This window comes from Amblyraja radiata, chromosome 1 (assembly GCF_010909765.2).
Source record: "Amblyraja radiata isolate CabotCenter1 chromosome 1, sAmbRad1.1.pri, whole genome shotgun sequence".
In the NCBI taxonomy this organism is placed as follows: domain Eukaryota; kingdom Metazoa; phylum Chordata; class Chondrichthyes; order Rajiformes; family Rajidae; genus Amblyraja; species Amblyraja radiata.
This window is the reverse complement of record NC_045956.1, coordinates 149793736-149816279: the sequence shown is the minus strand read 5'-3', so window position 1 is coordinate 149816279 and position 22544 is coordinate 149793736. Positions and strand designations below refer to the sequence as shown.

At 41.2% G+C, this 22544-nt stretch overlaps 1 protein-coding gene across 6 annotated transcripts in view; it reads right to left on the bottom strand.

Annotated features, from left to right (window-relative positions):
• c1qtnf3 (C1q and TNF related 3) overlaps positions 1-22544 on the bottom strand; it is a 42474-nt gene that overhangs the window by 5878 nt on the left and 14052 nt on the right. For all 6 annotated transcript variants that reach the window (XM_033032620.1, XM_033032602.1, XM_033032611.1 and 3 more), the window contains exons 3-5: positions 21086-21240; positions 19461-19590; positions 3799-3898 (exon numbers count right to left, since the gene is read on the bottom strand). In XM_033032620.1, the coding sequence (XP_032888511.1) occupies positions 3799-3898; positions 19461-19590; positions 21086-21240 (385 nt within the window). The remainder of the gene's footprint in view (positions 1-3798; positions 3899-19460; positions 19591-21085; positions 21241-22544) is intronic.

Here is a 22544-nt window from a genome sequence, read left to right as displayed (position 1 = left end):
CCAGGATCAGCCCCCCCGCTTTCCATTTGGCGACGTCGGCGACATCTCCGACTTCGCGCCGGGCCGCTTCAGGTCCCTCCGAAAATTGTGGCCGGTTGGAGACCTCCGCCGGCCATCCTCAGCTCCAGTAAAGACGCAATGGCACAAGGAGGGGCGGACCGTCCCGGGGAGTGACAGGAGAAGAGAACAATCTGCGTGGCACTGACTGGCAGGAGAGGAAATCGATCTGCGCACGCGCGAATTTTAAGATTTTCAAACCTCGATAAATTTTACAATATACTACCGATCAGAACAAAACTTATTGCACTCGCAGCACAGTAGAACGGCGAGTGAGCTGGCGAAAAATCGTAGTGCTATTGCGTACCGTTTTTGCGCTAATAGGAAAACCGCGCAACCCAGAAGAGCACAAGATCAGAGTTTTAGTTATGTATAGATAGATGGGTGTCAGAGGTTTCGGGGAGAAGGCAGGAGAATGAGGTTGGGGGAGAGACATGGATCAGCCATGATTGAATGGCGGAGTAGACTTGATGGGCCAAATGGCCTAATTCTGCTCCTAGCACTTTTTTTTTTTTTTTATTATTTTTTAGAAGTAGACATATTATAAAATGTAGTTACATATTATAGTAAAAAAAAACTTTTCATATACATCAGTCATACATTATTAAAATTTTCCATTATCAATTACTTCTGCTTCTAGTATTTTTATTTTTTATAGAAAGCGAGAAAAAGAGGGTAGAAAGTTACAAATAAAAAAGAAAGCAAAAAAAAAAAACACAACAGAAAAACAAGGGAGGTGGAATGGGTTACCTGTAATACATCAATGGAGATAGGTTCGTAGGTTATAAAGTATAGCTTTTCATCTGTTCCTGAGTTCAAGTTTCAGCTGGGTCCTCGTGCTGTGCCAATCTATCCCTTCAGATAATTAATGAATGGAGCCCAAATTTTATGGAAAAGATCTTGTTTGTCCATTAAGACAAGTCTAATTCTTTCTAAGTATAGGGTCTCCGACATTTCCGTAATCCACATTTTAATTGTGGGGGTTGTAGGGCCTTTCCAAAATTTTAATATTAATTTTTTTCCGGTTATTATACTGTAATTGAGGACGTTTCTTTGGTTTGTTGTGAGTGTTAAGCTTTGTTCTGATATTCCAAGTATTATTAATTTTGTGTCTGGGTCCAGTTTTGTATTAATAACTTCTGAAGTTATTTCAAAAATATCTGTCCAGAAATGTTTAAGTTTTATACAGTTTGCAAACGTATGTGTTAAATTAGCCTCTAAATGTAGACATTTATCACAAATAGGAGAGATTTGTGGGAAGATTCTATTTAGTTTTATTTTAGAGAAGTGTAGTCTATGTAAGACCTTGAATTGTATTAAAGTATGTCTGGCATTTAATGAACATTGATGTATTTGTTGTAAACTTTCGTCCCACATATCTTTCGTGATAGGATGACCTATTTCATTTTCCCATTTGTATCTATATGGTTCGGTCGGTGGTACCTCGTTATTTAGTAGGGTGTTATAAATATAAGCTATTAGTTTTTCAGTATTAGGATGCTTGTTCAGACATTCATCAAGAATTTCTGATTCCCTATTCCTGTAAACTTGTGTATTAGATTTAACATAATCTCTAATTTGTAGATATCTGAAGAAATTATTTGAGTGCAGTCCATAATTCTGTTGTAACTCTTGAAATGAAAGAAAAGTACCTTTCCCATAAAGATGTCCTATATTTTTGATTCCATGATTTTTCCATTGTGTGAAACCTTTGTCCATAAAGGATGATTTGAATAAAGGATTATTTACAATGGGAAGGCAGAGTGGTATATTATTCAATTTTAAATCTTTTTTTATTTGTTTCCAAATTCGTATTCCACTATGTATTATGGGGTTTTCTTTATAGGTTTTTTTGTGCAGTTTTGTGGGGGCAAATATGATCGGTCCAATTTCAAAAGGTAGACAGTCTTCCTTTTCCATCATTAGCCAATCTGGTTGTTGATCCATTTCTTCCAGCCAAAAATTCATGTTTTTAATATGGACTGCCCAAAAATAAAATAAGAAATTTGGCAAAGCCAGACCTCCATTTATCTTTGATTTACATAAATGCTTTTTACTTATTCTATGATTCTTATAATCCCAGACAAAACTTGTAACAATGGAATCGACTTTTTTGAAAAAAGTTTTTGGGATATATATCGGAATTAATTGAAGTAGGTACAGCAGTTGCGGTAAAAAAAATCATTTTTATAGCATTAATTCTCCCAAGCATTGAAATGGGGAGTGTTTTCCAGTATTGAATATTCTTATGTAGTTTATTCAGTAAGGGTGGGAAATTTAGTTTAAATAAAGAGGTATATGTCTTAGTTACATAGATTCCTAAGTATTTAAATTTATCTTTAACTATTTTAAAAGGGGATTGTTGTATTGTATGTAAATTGAATTTTGTTATTGGCATGATTTCGCTTTTATTCCAATTGATTCTATATCCCGAAAACTGACCAAATTGAGTTATTAGATTTAATAGGTTTGGAATACTAGTTTCTAATTTTGTAATATATATTAGTATATCATCTGCATATAAGGAGATTTTATTCCTTGTGTCTCTAGTATTGTATCCAAATATTCCTGGATGGTTTCTAACGCTTTCTGCTAGGGGTTCGATTGCAAGAGCAAATAATAGTGGGGATAGTGAGCATCCTTGTCTACAGCCTCTAGAGAGATTAAATTTAGTTGATAACATTTTGTTTGTTAATATTCTAGCTGTTGGGGTAGAATATAACAATTTAACCCATGTACAGTACTTCTCTCCTAGTTGAAATGTTTCCATCACCGAAAATAAATATGGCCATTCTACCTGGTCAAATGCTTTTTCAGCATCTAACGAGATAATTGCTAGCTCTGCGTTAGGGATTCTATTGGAGTATATAATATTAAATAATCTTCTCAGATTAAAAAATGAATACCGTTTGGGGATAAACCCTGTTTGGTCGGGATGTATTAATTTGCTGATCACTAAGCTCAATCTATTAGATAGAATCTTAGTTAATATTTTCTGGTCAGTATTTAAGAGGGCTATAGCTCTGTATGAACCTGGGTCTTCAAGATCCTTGTCCGTTTTTGGTATAAGTATGATTGTAGATGCATTTAGAGTTTCTGGGAGTTTCTGTTGAGTATAAGCGTATTTGTACATTGTCTGTAGGCGTGGGGAAAGCAAATCATAATTTTTTTTATAAAATTCCGAATTTAGACCATCGGGTCCTGCCGACTTTCCGTTTTTTAAGGACTTTATTGATTCTTCAATGTCTTTTATCGTAATTTCAGCCCCTAGCAATTCTCTCTCTTTCTGATTTAGACCCGCAAACTTACAATTCTGTAAAAAAATTTCCATTCCCGTTGATTGTTCTGTTATTTTAGATGAATACAATTTTTGGTAGTATTGTAGAAATCTATCATTAATATCTTTAGGCAGTGTTAATGTTTCTCCCTTATCTGTTCTAATTTTGTATATTGTTTTTTCCCCGTCCAATTTGCGAAGTTGACGCGCTAATAGTTTTTGTGGTTTGTCACCAAATTCAAAATGTAATTGTTTTGTATGTTGATAAAGTTTTATAACTTGGTCTGAATAAATCTTGTTTAATTTATATTCTCCTAGCACTTTTGAGCTTATCAACCAGAGTTTGCCCAAAACAGGGATGATCTGCCTCTTGTAGATCGTTCTGCAAATGACCTATTAGATTAACATAATTTCATATACAATTAGACATTAAAACATTGGAATTGTGAGTTATAGTTTCATACCTAAACATGGTGATGATGGCATTTCCATTGTGCATTAAGTAAACCGTCGTCTCTTCAACATCTTCATGCTTCATCATGTTGAAAATGAAGAAATAAACTCCTGTAAAATAGATTGGTCCGCTTATAATTTTTAAATGATAAATCACTTCCATTTAGTTCTCATTTAAACAATTATTTTTCAATAAATGAAGAATCTTTCTTAATCTGGCTGTTACACTTTATACATATTTTCTTTTTTGCTGCTTATTTTTATATCTGTAGCCACCGGCAAGGTTCTGGAGGACTGGCGATTGGCTAATGTTATTCCTTTATTTAAGTAAAGTAGAGATAATCCAGGAAATTGTATGCCATGCCAGTGAGCCTCATGTCAGGGAAGCTATTGGAGTTGATTTTTCAGGGTCGGATTTATTTCCATTTGGAAGAGAATGGGTTAGTTAGGGGCAGTCAGCTTTGTACTAAGCAGGTTGTGTCTTGCTAACTTGATCGAGTTTTTTGAAGAGGAACTGAGGGTGATCATTGGCGAATGTAGACTACTTGGAATTTAGTAAGACATTTGATAAAGTCCCCTGTGAAAGGCTGATTCAGAAGATTAAGGTGCATGGCATTTACATTGACTTGGTCGCAGGGATTCATACAGTAACTGGCTTTCTGATAGAAAACAAAGGGTTATGGTGGAAGATGGATATTCAGGCTGGAGGCTTGTGACAAGTAGAGATCTGCAGGGACAGCAACAAACAACAGACCTCTGTTGTTTGTTTTATATGTAAAGAATGTAGATGGAAACAGGCCCTTCAGCGCAATGCATCCATACCCACAAAATTGCCCAACCATAAATAACCTCTGCATTGTTCCATCTCAATGATTTTTTATTTTGATAACTAGTTCGTGGTAATTTTAACATCTGATATTACTTACAGATAAATACACCTGTAGATGGAAGCAGAAAGCAACTGTGCATTCAAATGCAATATTTAAACATTTCTATCTGATGTATGCTGATTTACCACTAGCTTTAAGGAAATATTATTTGCTTCTTGGTTTCAAATTTCTTCAGCCCCTTGATCCGTATTAATTCTGGTACAAGTATGCGATTGACATACACACAGCATATGTATTATGCAATGAAAAGTTACAGAGTAAATTAAATACTGTATTTGACCATTTTTGAGGAGTCACATAAATTAGTACAATTTATGGACAAATATGTCACAGTTGTGAGGTTGCATTTGGAGCATTGTGTTTAGTTTTGGTCACACTGTTATTAGGAAGGATGACGTTCAGCTGGATAGAAGTCAGAGAAGATTTACGAGGCTGTGACTAGGACTTGAGGGCCTGAGCTATAGGGAGAGATTAGACTGGCGAGGACTGGTGTGGGGCCTGGTGTGGGCTGGTGTGGGGGAGGTGGATGTGTGGGGAAGTAGGTGTGAGGGAGGGAGGTGTGGGGGAAGGGGCTGGTGTGAGAGAGGGGGGGTGTGGGGGGAGGGGGAGGGGGGAGGGGGGAGGGGGGTGGGGTGTAGTGGAGGGTGGCGTGGGGTGGTGTGTGGGGGAGGGGGTGGGGGTCGGGGGGTGAGAGGGGGGTGTGGGGGAGAGGGGGTGTGGGAGGGGCATGTGGGGGAGGGGTGTGTGGGGGAGGGAGGTGTGTGGGGGAGGGGGATGTGTGGGAGAGGGGGATGTGTGGGGCAGGGGTGTGTGGGAGAGGGGGATGTGTGGGGGAGGGGGATGTGTGGGAGAGGGGGATGTGTGGGGCAGGGGTGTGTGGGGGAAGGGTGTGTGGGGGGAGGGGCGTGAGGGTGTGTGGGGGAGGGGGGGGTGGGGGAGGGGAGGTGTGGGAGGGGGTGTGTAGTAGGGGGGGTGTGGGAGGGGCATGTGGGAAGGGCATGTGGGAGTGGCGTGTGGGGGAGGGGGTGTGGGGGAGGGGAGGTGTGGGAGGGTGTGTGTGGGAGGGGGGTGTGGGAGGGGGGGTGTGGGAGAGGTGTGTGGGAAGGGCGTGTGGGAGGGAGCTGGGGTGGGGTGGCTGTGGGGGAGGGGGATCCTTCAAAACGTTCATAACTTTTGTATAGCTACAGTGATCACTTTGAAGAGTGATAATTGAACCACACAGAGCAGCAGAGGATAATGGTGAGTAAGGTGTGTGGTCTTCATGGCGTGATTGACAGGAGAGAGATTCTCAACATTTTTTAAACACTAATAACACTTTTATTTTTCATTGATGGGAAGAATCCTCTGCACCTGATGAGCGGAGGTGGACTGAGTAAGATGGCAAAAAATCACAGCCGTAAGTGGTAGCGTTTTAACTAAAATCAATATACAGTGAAAACAGGAAGTTGTCAAGTTTAGACCACCAGCTATTTGCAGTGCTTTTACTTCAACCCAAAACACCAACCAACCATTTGCAGTGCGTTTTACTTCAAACCAAAACCCCACCAGCCATTTGCAGTGCTTTTTACATCAACCCAAAATCCCACCAGCCATTTGCAGTGCTTTTTACTTCAACCCAACCACATTTTCATTTTTAAACCACATTAAGGGCACTCAAGGTCTGTAAAACCACACTCACAGTTTAGTAGACATGTGTTCGGTGTTATTCACAGCTCAGACTGAGAGACGTGACCCTCTCACTTCCCCCATCTTGCAAAGACTGACTGAGGCACAACACTTCCAGGTTTTATAGTCCCTCCCCCTCCCACCAGCAGGGGCAGCAGAGAGAATGTCAACATTTTTAAAACATTAATAACTCTTTTATGTTTCATCAATGGGAAAAATCTGCTTGTCCTGCGCAGCGGAGGGGACTCTGAGTAAGCTGGTCAAAAATCACAGCCGTAAGTGGCAGCGTTCTTTCTAAAATCATGAAGCAGAAAAACAGGAAGTGGTCAAGAATAGATAGATAGATAGATAGATAGATAGATAGATAGATAGATAGATAGATAGATAGATAGATAGATAGATAGATAGATAGATAGATAGATAGATAGATAGATAGATAGATAGATAGATAGATAGATAGATAGATAGATAGATAGATAGATAGATAGATAGATAGATAGATTTGGACAGGTATTTGGACAGGTACTTGGATAGGAAAAGTTTAGATGGATATGGGGCAGTGTATAGATGGGACTAGCATCTTGGTTGGCATGGACATAGATTGGGCATCTTGGTTGGTTGGGCCAAAGGACTTGTTTTTGTGCTGTATGATTCCATGACTCCAATAATAGGTCCATAAAATAAATAGCATGTCTGGATAAGTCTATTGATAGATTTTAAAATTAACAGACAGGTGGAATTAGGGAGACAAAGGTAATAATACAGTGAAGTAGATTGGACATTTACAGGTCATCTTGCACCTTTCACAACCTCATAACAAATGCATTAGTTTTGAAGTAGTTTGGAATTGAGAACTAGAGAACATAGGTTTAAGGTGGATTTATGATTCTTTGAAGAGTGATCACTGAACCACACAGAGCAGGATCCCACAAACACCAACGTTGATGACCAGAACCCTACTTAATTTTCCAGACATTGATAAAGGGATATATATTGGCCAGGATATAAAATTGCCATGGGATCTTTCGTCATAACAGCAACCAGACAGGGCTTTGCATTAATATTTCGCTCAAAGACGACGGAAGAATCAGAAGAATAATATATACGTGCAGGAATAATATTCCTCTGGTCTTGTGCTGTGGTGAACACAATGTGTCTGTGTTGTTTCTGGGCTAATGCCCATGAACTGACACCTTGGAGTTGCCAAAAGAGACTGAGTTGACAGCTTTTTCTTTTCCCAAATGAAAACATTTCGAATAAACTTATGTGGTGGGTGCTGACTCGCTGCATAAGTTTGAGCTCGAGATATTGTTAAATGAATTACAGTTGGTAAGCATTTCACTATTCTGTTCCCAGTGCATATGGCGATTAATCACTCTTCACTCTGGAAGCTAAGAATTTCCGTGATATTCTGCAGTCAAATTTGATTCATATTAATGTGGAACTGGAAAAATATTCAAGATTAAATGTGAATGAAGATGAAAGAGAATATATGAACACCCAAATATCAGTTTCTTAGTATATAAATACTGAATTTATTTTTTCATTACTGATGTTCAGTTCTCTTTTTCCAAATCTCTCGGTTTCAATGAATTCTGGTTAAATATTTACTTCAAGAAGCATGATGGAGTACATGCCCTAATCAGCATCCATGGTGCCAAAGTGGAAATGGTTGAGAGCTTTAATTTCCTTGGTGTTAATATTAGTAACAATCTGTCATGGACCAACCACATTGATGTGGCAGCCAAGAAGGCACCCTAATACCTATACTTCCTGAGGAGACTGAGGAAATTGGCTATGTCTCCTATGAATCTTACAAACTTCTACAGATGCTCCATAGAAAACATACTGTCAGACTGTATCACAGCTTGGTTTGGGAACAACTTTGCCTAAGACTGCAAGAAAGGCAGATTCATACACACAGCTCAATCCATCGCACGGACCGGACTCCCCACCATTGACTTTATCTACACTTCACCCAGTCTTAGAAAAGTTGCAAACATAATCAAAGACTTTCTCAAAACTAAACTTAGTATCTCGAAACTAAACTAAACTAAAACTTGTCCCCCCACAGTCATTCCTTCTTCTCCCTGCTTCCATTGGGCAAATGGTGCAGAAGCTTAAAAGCATGCATCACGAGACTCGGGAATAGCTTCTTCCCCTCTGTTATCGGGCTTCTGAATAGTCCCCCCAGAAGTTATGGGTATAGTCCATACTATAATAAATTAATTTAAAAAAATTATTTTTTTTATGGGCGCCTTTCAAGAGTCTCAAGGACACCTATACTATACTATATAGTATACTATATAGTACTATATAGTACTATACACCTCCGCCAATATGTAACTTGGACTTTTTCTATAGAAGTGAGGTGCTACAATTCTGAGAACTATATTCTTCACTCTGTTTAAAGATACAGCATGGAAGGAGGCCCTTCAGCTCACCGAGTCGCATCCTACACACTCGGGACAATTTACAGAAGGCAGTTAACTTACAAACCTGCACGTCTTTGGAATGTGAGAGGAAACCGGAGCAGCCAGAGAAAACCCACCTGGTTACAGGGAAAACATACAAACTCTGCACAGACAGCACCAGAGATCTGGACCGATCCTGAGTGTCTGGTGTTGTGAAACAGCAGCTCCATCGCTGTGCCACTGTGGTACCCAGTGCTATACAATCTGATCTATTGGATAACAGGCAAAACAAAGCTTATAATGTTCCTCGGTACACATACCAACAATAAACCCAGATCTAAGCATATACTAAAACGTAATACATTTTGTATGCTAGTTTGGGTTTAGTTTTAAGCTTAGTTTTGTCATGTGTACCGAGGTACAGTGAAAAGCTTTGTTTTGCAAATAAATCAGATCTACTATACATGAATACAATCAAGTCAAACTCAAGTACAATAGGTGGAGGAAAGGGGAATATAGTTCTCAGCATTGTAGCGTTCCAGTTCCATAGACGAAGGCAATATGTGCAATGGAGTAGAGGTGAATCAGATAGGAATCTACTTTATGGAATGATCATTCACAAGCCTGATAACGAAGGAGAGAGAGCTGTTCCCGAGTCTGGAGCTGTGCACAATCAAGCTTCCATACCTTCTGCTGGACTGGAACAGGGAGAAGGAGGATTGACAGGGTTGGAACAAGACTTTGATTATGCAGGCTGCTTTTTTGAGGCAGCATGAAGTGTAGATGGAGCCAATGACGGGGAGTCTGGTCTGTGTGATGGATTGGACTTACTTCTACAACACTCTGCAATTTTGTTACAGTCTTGGCAGCTCTGTTCTCAAACCAAGCTGTGATACAACCCACTGTGTGCTTGTTATGATGCATCTTAGAAGTTTGTAAAAGTCATTGAAGGCATGCCAAATTTCCTCAGTTGCCTCAGGAAGTGAAGACTCTGGTGTGCCTTCCTGACTGTCACGGCAATCTGCTTGGTCTATGACAGATTGTTGGAAATATTAACACCAAGGAACCTGAAGCTCTCAACCATTTCCATTTTGGCACCATGTGTGCTGATTGGGGAATGTACATCACCATGCTTTCTGAAATCAATAACTAGCTCCTTCACCTTGCTGACATCGAGGGAGAAGTTATTGTCCTGACACAATGTTACTAAGTTCTCTGTCTCATTCCTGTACTCTGTCTCATCATTGTTTGGGATCTGGCCTACCACTGTGGTGTCATCTGTAAACTTGCAGAGTCATAATGTCATAGAGTCATACAATACTGTTTCTAAAGTCCGGGAGTTTGAAGATGAGTTCGGTTGGAATTATGGTGCTGAAGACAGAGCTATACTTGATAAATAGAAACCTAAAGTAAGAATCCTAGGTGTTCGAGAGATGAGATCAGGGCCAGGGAGGTGGCATCTGGTGTGGACCTGTTGCGACGGTCAGCAAACTGCAATGGATCAAGTCTGTCTATGAGGCTGGAGTTAATGTGCACCATCACTTGTCTCTCAAATACTTCATGATGGTGGATATCGGAGCCACTGGACAGTAGTCAACAAGGCTTGCATCCTTACTCGTCTTTGCCGCCGGGATGATAATGTTCTTCTTAAAGCAGGTGGGAATTTCTGAATGGAGTAGCGAGAGGTTAAAGATGCCTGTGAATACCTCTACCAGCTGATTCACAGGTCTCGAGGACATGGCCATGGACTCCATCCGGACCAGTTGCCTTCCGCGGATTCGCTCTCAGGAAGGCCAATCTTATGTCTGCCAACATACCATTGCTACAGATACTGTACATCCAAAACTGGCAGAGCAGATGGAATTCCTCCACTGCCCTTCTGATCAAAGCGGGCATAGAATGCATTGAGTTCATCAGCGAGAGACCCATTTTTGTCAGCTATACTACTGCCTTCACTTTGTTATAGCATGCAAGCCTTGCCACAATCTGTGGTTATCTATTCATTGCCTCAAGACTCCAGCTTGGTCCAGAATTTCCACTTGGCATCCTTTATGGCTCTGCGATGGTCATAGATCAATTTCTTGTTCTGCTCTGGATTATTTGACTTGAACACTACAGACTTGGACATCATCTGGAGGTGGATCTTGCGGTTCATCCATGGTTTCTGGTTGGGGTGCACATGTATTGTCTTTTTTTGGTACACAGTTCTCTGCACACTTACTGATGAAATCACAGTAAAACTATGGCTTATTCGTCTAGGGTAGCTGCAGTATCCTTGAACATGGACCAGTCGACCGACTTAAAGCAGTCACAAAGGGTGTCACCTCATTCATCGGACCAGCTTGGCACTATTTTCTGTACCTGATCCTCCCACTTCAGTTTCTGCTTGTAAGCAGGGAGTAGAAGCATATCCAGATTAGATTTACCAAAATGCAGTCTGGGAATGGAGCAGGAGGGATTGTTGATGATTGTGTAGCAGTGGTTGAGGTGTTTGGGCCTTTAGTTGTGCAGCAGATGTGCTGATAGTACATTGGCAGCAAGGCCTTGAGGTTGGCCTGATTGTGGTCCTCAGCTATTATGAGCAAGGCCTCAGGGTACTTGGTTTCATTGTTGGCAGAGTGTAGTTCCTCCAGTGCAAGCTTGGGGTGGGATGAAGATTACAGTCAGGATGGCCAAAGTGAATTCCTGCGGCAGGTAGTAGGGACGACACTTCACTGTAAGAGATTCCAGTTCTGGGGAGCAGGAGTTTGCCCGGACTGCCACATCCAAGCATGATGTGTAGTTAATTATAAAGCAGACCCCTCCACCCTTTACCTTGCCTGTAGCATCCATTGTAATAAGAATCCCTCAGATTGAATGGCACAGTCAGGTGAGGCAGGGGCGAGCCATGTCTCTGGAAAACAGAGCACACAGCAGTCCCCTCAGTTCCCTAAGGCAGATACATGTATCTATCTTCAGTCTACTTTAATCCACTTTGCTCTCAATAGTTTGGACATTTGGCAGCAGTTGCTGGGGAAAGTGGTCGTGAAGTCTGAAGAAGGGTCTCGAACCAAAACGTCACCTATTCCTTTTCTCCAGAGATGCTGTCTGACCCGCTGAGTTACTCCAGCTTTGTGTGTCTATCTTCGGTCCTCAAACCTTGTTGTTTCAGTCTCACCTGCAGACCAGCTCATTTCCTACGTTTCCTGAAAGGATGGCAACTCCCGGTTGGAGCCCAGGAGATGGTGCATGGAGTTGGCTGCTCCATCAGCTAAGTGATTGCACTTGGGGCAGTCAGGGACTCTAGTAGCAACGTTGGCCATTCCAGCAGGTCAGGCCATCAGTCTGGATGGACCAGTGAGGATATGGCTTCAGTTGGTCCAGGAGACCAGGCCTTGAGGTTGCGCTGAGATGCCATCTCTGCCATTTCATAAATTTACTGACAGTTCTGTGCCTAAAAATCTGATTTCATCTGTTCCATTTAACACACCTCATTGACTGCTTTCACATAATGGTTGGTTACTTTTTATAATTTTACATGATCTTCATAATGCTGAAAATTTGTCATTGCCTTACGCAACCGATATCAAGATAAATGAACCAAATGTGAAAATTTCATCGACCTACTCACAGTTCTAATTAGTAATTAAAAAACTGATTATTTTCTAAATTGAAAAATGTATCTGCTAATCCTTCAACAAAGCACTATGGGATATTAACATTTCACAGCAGGTCCCACTCTTTGAAATGTGAAAAAAAGAAGAAAGCTCTGTTTCTTTTCTAATTTATCATTAATAACGAAAGTATTTTCATAATTGCCTACTTTTGATTCATAAGAATGAATAATAACAATAAGGTACTCATGGCAATAAGCTTCTCAGCATTTCCCCAGCGTGGAAATTTCCCCAACCGCACGTGTGGCATGTGACCAACAGAAATGATGTTACTCGTTAATTCACCACTGCAGAGCACAATGATGAAGGACAACACCACACAATTAAACAGAAACTCTGTACGAAGGAACTGTAGATGCTGGTTTACACTAAAGATAGAAACAAAATGCTGGAGTAACCCAGCTGGACAAGAATCATCTCTGGAGAAAAGGAATGGGTGACAGTCGAGTCCCTTCTACAGACACGAGGAATGCGTTACTCAAACCGACCCGAAACTTTACCCATTCATTCTCTCTTTAAAAAAACTCTCTTAATTGTTTACACTGTCATAGGAAATATGACAGATATTTAGTAGGTGAAGTTAGTCCCTAACAATTAAGATAAGACATTATGACTGTACGACTATATATTCACTGGATAATGTGATCACTGTAGATAATGTGGCATAGGTAGATAAGCTGTATGATTTACTGAAGAGAACAAAATTATAGCATAAAGTCATGAAGGAAGGATAAACATTGCATTGCACAAAGTGAACCTAACTCATAACGAGTTACCAGTAGGCAAATGATTACCCCCAGTTGCCTAACAGAGGGATAGAATCATGGCAATTTTAACTCCAAGTCTCATCATCTTTGCACTGCATAACTTCTTGTCTGCAAAATGTGGTGCCACTCATAAAAGCAATCAATTTCTAAACTGCCTGGTTCAAATTTAATTCACCTCCCGAAACTTCTGAGGCAAAATAATCACTCAATAGTTTGCGGGTTAGTCTGGGACATGCAGACATTCTATGATAGCACGCAAAATGTGGTACGAATCATTTTATTTTTCAGTTCTATGATTTACACACACGCACCACTGCAAAGATCAAAGGGAGATAAATACAAATTTACAAAATTCAAAAGGGTATCTCATTGGAGCACCGATTGTCATTTCCTCGCTGCACATGTTACATAGCTGGAGGACTTGAGGAGGAAGTATGGGAACAGTTCCAGGCAGCAGGGGAATTCGGTTAAAGCATGAAGTGAGGAAGGAGCAACCAATACAGGAGAGAGATCTTTTATGTCAGAACAGCCCAACCCTTACAGCAAAATATAATCTGCTGGAGATTGAGTAGTATCTGCTTGGGGAAATAAATAATTCCCATGTCGTTCGAAACTCTGCACCTGGTCTAACAATGGAGAAGTTAGACAGCCAGTATAAAGAGGAGAGAGGCAGGGGTGTGATCACCGACAGTGAGTGATTGTTGGACCAAGGAAGAGTGAAAGATGTGTAGGAAAGAACTGCAGATACTGGTTTAAATCAAAGAGAGACACAAAATGCTGAAGTAACACGGTGGGACAGGCAGCATCTCTGGAGGGAAGGAATGGGTGACGTTTCTGGTCAAGACCCCAGACTTCTTCAATCTGAAGAAGGTGTCTCGACCCGAAATGTCACCCATTCCTTCTCTCCAGTGATGCTGCCTGTCCCGCATAGTTACTCCAGCATTTTGTGTCTATCTTCGAGGTATGAAAGATGATAGTCAGATGGATGTACATGTAGACTTTAGAGATGTAGCACGGAAACAGGACCTTCGGCCCACCGAGACAGCGCCGTCCAGTGATTGCTTTGTACAGTCGCACAATCCCACACACAAGGGATCATTTACCATTTTTACCGAAGCAAATTATCCTGCAAACCTGTACATCTTTGGAGTGTGGGAGGAATCCGGAGCACCCATGGAAAACCCACGCGGTCACAGGGAGAATGTACAAACTCCATACAGCCAGCTCCCGTAGTCTGGATCGAACTTGGGTCTCTGGCGCTAGAAGTCAGCTACTCTAATGCTGCACCACTGTGCCACTACAACTAAATAATGGAGGGGCAGTGGGGAGGGGGATGGGGGATGGGGGAGAAGATGGGAGACCCAGGCAGACAGAAAGAAGACGTTTCAACTATCCATTCAGTTCCCTTTCATAACACTCTCCAGGCTGAAGTCTTACCATGAACAACTTCACTTCTGACTCCTCTCACTTCCTACCAAACAAAGACATAGTCATGAGCATTCACGTGGGCCATACTACACTGTCTGTTTGTTGGCTACATGGAGCAGTCCTTTTCAAATCTTCTCTGCTACCGCTCTCCAATGCTTTCTTTGTTACACTGATGGCTTCATGCACCTGTATAGAGCTGGTCAATTTTATCACTTTCACCACCAACTTCCACCCCACTCTCAAGTTTGCTTGGACAATTCTCTCCCTTTTCTAGATTTCCCTGACTCCCTCAGGAGACAAACTATTCACTAACATGTACTATAAACCCACTGACTCCTACAGCTAATCTGACCACATCTCCTCCCATCCTGTCTCTTATCAATGTCCCCAACACTTTGGCCCAATTTCCCCGACTGTGCCACATCTGCTCCCAACAGAATGCCTTCCACTCCATGACATCTGGAATGTACTCCATTTTCAAGAAATGTTGCTTCCCTCCCTCATGTATCCTCCATTTTGTAAGACTTCTACTCCCCCCTCCCTCCAGCAAGAACCGTTCACCCTTCTAGCTTCCACACCCAGCATATAGAAACATAGAAACATAGAAAATAGGTGCAAGAGTAGACCATTCGGCCCTTCGAGCCTGCACCGCCATTCGATATGATCATGGCTGATCATCCAACTCAGTATCCCATCCCTGCCTTCTCTCCATACCCCCTGATCCCTTTAGCCACAAGGGCCACTTCTAACTCCCTCTTAAATATAGTCAATGAACTGGCCTCAACTACCTTCTGTGGCAGAGAATTCCACAGATTCACCACTCTCTGTGTAAAAAATGAATTTCTCATCTCGGTCCTAAAAGATTTCCCTCTTATCCTTAAACTGTGACCCCTAGTTCCCAACATGACACCCTTCCCATTCCCACACTGACCCAAGCTCCTCAACCTTCTCCATTGCCAAGGTGATGCCCAATTCAAACAAGGAACAGCATCTCATATTCCACCTGAAGAGTCTACAACATTATGATATGAACACTCAATCTTCCCTTTTCACCTAACCTACACCTTTGTCTGTTCTCTAGCCCTCATCTCCCCCCTCCTTCCCATCCTCCTCCAGCCTCATTACACTGGTCATTTTTGTCCCCTTTCCAACCTCCCTTCCACCTGCTCCCCCCCCCCCCCCCCAACCCCCTCCCCATGCTCCCTTCCTGGTTCAAACTACCCTCTCATTTCATCTACCTTCAACCTCCATCTGGTTCTGGTCCCATCTGACCTTCATCACTCTCTTTATGGAACCTATTATCACCTTCCTTACTTACCAGATTCCAGCGTTGGTATCCCTTCTGTTCCTACTTATCACCCACCACCCTCTCTCTCCACCTTCAGCCTCACTTATCCAGCTACTCCATCTATCTACTTTTCCGATCTCCATACATCATCAACCTGCCTCTGTCTCCCAATTCTCCACCCCACCCTCCACCCCACTCCCATCCCTTGACTCCCTCTGCCAGTTTAATCATCTGTCACTCGTTCTCAGACCATCAGATATTTCCCCTCTTCTCCTCTCCTCATTATACTGGTTATCTCCCCTCTGTCCTTTTATTCCTGATGTTGGATTTTAACCCAAAATGTTAACAATTCCTTCCCTCTTCCCACAGAAGATGCTTGGCCCATTGAGTTCGACCCGCAGATTGCATGTTGCTTCAGATTCCTACATCTGTAGTCTATCCTGTGTTGATATTATTCAGCTGCTGTACCGTAAATATAATTGACATTTGGAATGAATTAATTTTGGAACACCGTTTTATTTTTTATATAATACAGTATGCACAGTTTGAAAAGATTTCCCCAGATTTCCACATCCATTCTTTCCACTCAATCTCCATTGAACACACGCAGCTACACATTGTAAAGCAGATCACCAGCAAAACATCACCTATCTGTGTTCTTCGGGATGCTGCCTGACATGCTGAGTTACTCCAGCTCTATGTGTTTTTTTTTTGTAAACCAACATCCTTGTTTCTATGCTCTGAAATGTCAGAACTATTAATTTGCCTTCATAGATGCTGCTCGACACACTGAGCGTATCCAATAGTTTGTTTCCTGATATGCAGCGGAGTGGGTAAGCTTCCAACCGATCACAAAGATTTTGTTTTTATTTATGGATTTCGGCCTGGTAAAGTTGCTTGATATAGAGCCAGAAAAATGTTATTAAAATGTATAATTATTGATGAGAATCGTGATGTTGGGGGGAATGCAAACTCAATATGATTTCACTCCTCTGTCCATTTCATTCTGGGCAGGCTGTCTTGATCCTCTAATTCTTAAATTGAAGCTACAAACAATTGTAAAAGCACCAAAGCTTTTAAAATAAGTATCCAGAAAATACCTGACAGGACAATCGATGAAGATCAGATGTCAACTGTTTGATGCTTTGGATCCAAAGCCACAGAAGACTGTGGAGGCCAAGTCAATAGATATGTTTAAAGCAGAGATTGATGGATTCTTGATTAGTACGGGTGCCAGTAGTTATGGGGAGAAGGCAGGAGAATGAGGTGGAGAGGGAAAGATACATCAGCTATGATTGAATGGCGGAGTACACTAGATGGGCCGAATGGCCTAATTGTGCACCTGTAACTTATGAATTTATGAAAATGTCTGAGCTGGCAGATGAAGTGCAAGGGAAAGCTCAAAAACTGTAACGTCAGCAGTGCAACATATCCACCAGCAAAAATCCTTGACCCACTGAACACTATCATGAAGGTTTCCTCTGCTTTCGTTTTTTTATTTTAAATATTTGAATTCTTTGTCATAATTAGCAATTTCTCTGTCTCTTTCTTGGAAATGAACTTCAGCAAGGATGATATAGCCCCGGAAATATTGACAGAGAAGGTGAAGAAAGGAAGGATAATACCATTGATGGTGTATGTGCCAATGTGGACAGTATGTGAATTGATAGGAAGATTGATTAATTCATGTATTTCATTTGGAAATGATTGCTGCTAAAGGATTAAAAATGTGTATGTGACATTTACAATAAAGTGACTAAGAAATTATTTGAAATATCACTGAGAACTGCCCATGTACAATTCATGATACTATTTCCGGCACTGGGTTGCATTTGGAATATTGTGAGTAATTTTGGGCACCATATCTGAGGAAGGATGTGCTGGCTCTGGAAAGGGTCCAGAGGAGGTTTACAAGAATGATCCCAGGAATGAGTAAGTTAACCTATGATGAGCGTTTGTCGGCACTGGGCCTGTAATCGCTGGAGTTTAGAAGAATGAGGGGGACCTCATTGAAACATACTGAACAGTGAAAGGCTTGGATAGAGTGTGGAGAGAATGTTACCACTAGTGGGGAGAGTCTAAGACTAGAGGTCATAGCTTCAGAATGAAAGGCCATTCCTTTCGGAAGGAGATGAGAAGGAATTTCTTTAGTCAGAGGGTGGTTAATCTGTGGAATTCTTTGCCACAGAAGGCTGTATAGTTGATGTTTTTAAGGCAGAGATACATAGATTCTTGATTAGTATGGGTCTCAGGGGGTTATAGGGATAAGGCAGGAGAATGGGGTTAAGAGAGAGAGATAAATCAGCCATGATTAAATGGCGGTGTAGACTTGATGGGCCGAATGGACTAATTCTATTCCTATCTCTTATGACCTCATGCACATGCTCATTTAACAACTATTTTCAAGAGCAAAATTGCTTCTTCATCTGAAAACAATTCCAAGAGTTTGGATGGAAAAGATCACAGGAAACAAAATTCTGACATATTATTCTTACCAAACCACTCCCAACTTCCCATTAATTTTCCAATGTTGTTATTGCGGTCCTGGTACCACTGCTAGAGTCTTCAGCTATGAGCTTGGACCTATTACTGATGTAGAGTCACAGTGCACATTTAACAATATAGGAGTGGACATAGGAGCCTTTGATGAATTTGCTGCCTTTGTAAAATAAATAGCTTCCCACTCCATGGCTTTATCATTAATCATCTTTCATGAGCAATGATGTATCCAAAGGAAGTGAATAGATGTAACCATTCATCATAATTTACCAACAACTAAGTAAAGCACATACTTTATTTTTAATTTTCTAAACATTTTAGAAATGGGAATACAGAACCAGGAATGAAGATCATGGTCATTCGATACAATCGAGGCGCACATACCTCAAAAGCATATATGTGCTTTTCCATCATGTTCCTTCATTCCAGAACTTATCCAAAATCTCTCTCTGACATAAAAACAACCAATTTTCTAAATATTTACAGCTTTAAAGATAAAAGCACAGAAACAGGCTCTTTAGCCCACTTAATCCATGCCGAGCACTGATCACCCATTCACACCAATTCTAAGTTATCCCGCTCTTTCATCAAATCCCTACACATTAGGGGGAATTTTACAGTCCAATTAACCTACAAACCCACACATCTTTGGGATGTGGGCAGAAACCAAAGCATCCTGAGGAAACTCACGCGGTTATAGGGAAAGCATGCAAATTCCACACAGCCAGCACCCGACGTTAAGATTGAACGTGAGTCTTTGGTGCTGCGAGGCAACAGCTCTACCACCTATGCCACTGTGTCACCCTTTGAGGTGTAAAAGTAATATTACAGTCTTAATTACAGATCAGTTTGTAAGGATTGAGGGGGTGGTGGTCAGTTACTCTTAAAACATACACGAAGCTTCAAGACAAGCAATTCAATTGCAGAGGCAAAGAAAGCTATGGATTAAGTGCTGGTAAATGGGATTGACATAAATGGGTGGTTAATGGTCACCATGTATATGTTGAGCCGCAGGGTCTGTTTATGTGTTGGATAACTGTGTGATTCTATGAAAGTCTCATCAACCTACCTGCTATGGGTGCACTAAATCTTCCGGTCATAACATCAAAATAGTTCCCAACATTGGTCTCCACGCTGCTAAAAATTATACCACTGTTCTGGTTTGTGAAATGGGTTGCCATCGAAGCCATAAAAGCAACCTATGAACACTCAAAGGAATAGTTTGAAGTGAGAAAGACAAATTAAAGGTTTACAGCACAATATTTTATAAAATCATCAACATTGCTGAGGATGAACAGTTACGGTCTGCCCAAGAAAACTAAGCTCTCAGCATGAACAGTAGATCTCTATAACCATAGACATCAAAACAATCCTGATATTATAATACAGGAAGAAAACATTGTGAATGGCAGAAAGGAAAAACCCAGAGGATTATGGAGAAACTTGGCAGCTCAGCTGCATCTATGAGTAGAAAGAGAAAGTTACTGTAACAATTCAATTACTTTTCATCAGAAATGGGAGTAGATAGGGATGAATAAGTTTTAAAATACAGTGAAAGGGAAAAGGGTAGAGAGGACAAAAGAGGAGCCTGACTATGGCAGTAGAGGACTCTCCCGACGCCGGGGCAAGACCACCCGGTGAGAACGGCCAGGAACATCGGGCCTCCGTAGAGGCAACTGCGGTGGCAGGCCTGACTTAGGGTGAACTTGGGGTTGGGGACTTGACATTGTGCCTTCCCCACAGTGGTAACCATTGTGGGGGGATGATTTTCTGTCTCTACGTAATCCTGTTAGTCTTTGTCCAAGATGGCTGCCATGAAGGGAGAGTGGACGCTGGCGCGCTTTGGCTGCCGCTGCTCTCTCTTCACATTGTGTTTTTGATTTTCTGTTTTTGGACTGAATTCTGTTTTTAGTTTGTGTCTCTGTGATGTCTTTATTATTTATTTTACTCTGATTATATGTTTATATCCCTGTTAATCTATGTAAGGTGTCCTTGAGATGTCTGAAAGGCGCCCAACAAATAAAATGTATTATTATTATTATTATAGATGAAGCCGCATGCAAGCAGCTCAGGATGATAGTGAGACTGAGAAGTAAAGGGGTATTCATGGAAAAATTGGGATCATTCCAGCACCGCAGAACAATGATCCAATGTGTTCTTGGGTTCTCCATTGTGGAGGAGGCCATATTGTGGACATTAAAAGTATTCCCCCAGAAGAAGTGCAGGTGAAAACCATTGCTTCAGCTGGTATTATTTTGTAGGGATGAGGAGAATGGACGGATGTTGCATCTCCTCCACTTTCATGAGAAGGTGGTGTAGGAGGGGAGAGGTAAGTGGCGATGGAAGAGTGGCCCTAGAAGTCGCAAAGAGGGAGGTCCCTGCAAAATGCAGAATGGGGACGACAGGGGAAGAAATGATTGGTGGTGGGATCATGTTGGCGAATATAACAACAGGTCTAATAATAAGCATGGCCAAATAAAATTGGTGGAACAAATTAATGTGATATTTGAGTATTTGCAATAAACTGCTTATTGATACAGAAAAGAACAAATAACATCATGAAGGAAAGATTAATTGTATGTTTGATTGCTAAATTTGCAGTTTGCTGTACATTGACAGAAATATATTTGGCATTAGTTTCACGCTAAACTGCAACATGGTACTCTCATGCAAACAAAGTATTACTATTCTAACCTTGAGTTCTGAAGGAATTCCAGCTTGTCCCTTCATTCCTTTAATTCCTTGAACCCCACGTTCTCCTCGGGGTCCCATGCCGCCTTTATTTCCAAGGTCTCCTTTCACCCCCTCACGTCCTGGGAGCCCATTATTTCCATTGTTTCCATGGTTTCCTATTAATTCCAAAATCTTTAGTCCAATAACCTACTTTTATTTCATTACTATCAATTGCATTTAGAGAATAATGACTAATAACTAATACGAGGGTAAACCTCAAGAGCAGAGATGTAGTGGAGTGTGATTTAGTTGATGATGATACATGCTCTCTCTGCTAAATTAGTCAGCATAGTTTCCAGCATGGGGAATAGTATCTATACATTTGATCGAGGTTTTTGAAGTGATGACCATGAGGATTGACAAGGGCAAGTTATTCTCTGCATGGATTTCAACAAAGCCTCAGATAAAGACCTGCATGGTAGGATGGTTCAGAAGGTTTTATCAAATGGGATCGTCGATGAGCTAAGCACTTGGATGCAAAATAGGCTTGGTATTAGGAGAATGAGAGTGGAGGGTTGTTTCAATATTGGATGCCTATGACCAGTGGTGTGCCATAGGGATCGGTGCTGGGTATTTGGTGTTTGTCGTATATATTAATGATTTGGACAAGAGCTTAGGTAAGTTTATTAGTAAGATTAGTAAGTTTATGGATAACAGAAAATTGTAGTTTAGTCTAAGGTTACAACATGGTATTAATCAACAGAGAAAGCGGGCTGAGGAATGGCAGTTGGAATCTAACTTAGACAATTGTGAAGTGGTGGATTTTGGGGAAACTGTCTATTGGATTGTCCCTCTCAGAGCAATGCTTTCCACTTGCTGCATTTTTTCCAGCATTTTGTGGTTTTGCTTATTTTCCTCACCCATTATTTTCTCTCAATTGCCCACTTAAATCTTTTTCAACAGACAGTGGTGTAAAATGTTGCAATCTTCCATTGAGGAATATTTCATGGGAAATCTGGAAAGTAATTTCTTGATTGGTAATCTTTAGCACAGTTTATTTCTAATGTGCTTCAAGGTTCTAACTCTGTTTCTATAGATCTTCTCCAAATCTTCCTGTTCATAGAAAGTTACTAGAGGACATAACATACAAAGGAGAATATATGGGAGGCTATAAATGGGCCTTTCTAAGTTATGAATTCAGTTTCTTCATTTACAGGTGCAGAAGTCAATGGCCCATTCAGCTTTTATTGTCTGTCACTAACTGGTTGCTGAACAAAGTGTCTCTCTGGATGCTAAACATTAACTCCTCTTCTCATTCTCCTACTAACCTTTCTGCCCTTGGCCTTCTCCACTACCAGAGACAGGTCACATGTAAAGTGGAAGCACAGCATCGCAAATTCCTCTTGGGTACTTTACAACCCAAAGATATTAACATTGCATTCTTTAGTTTCAAGTAATGTAGATAGGGAAGGCACAGATA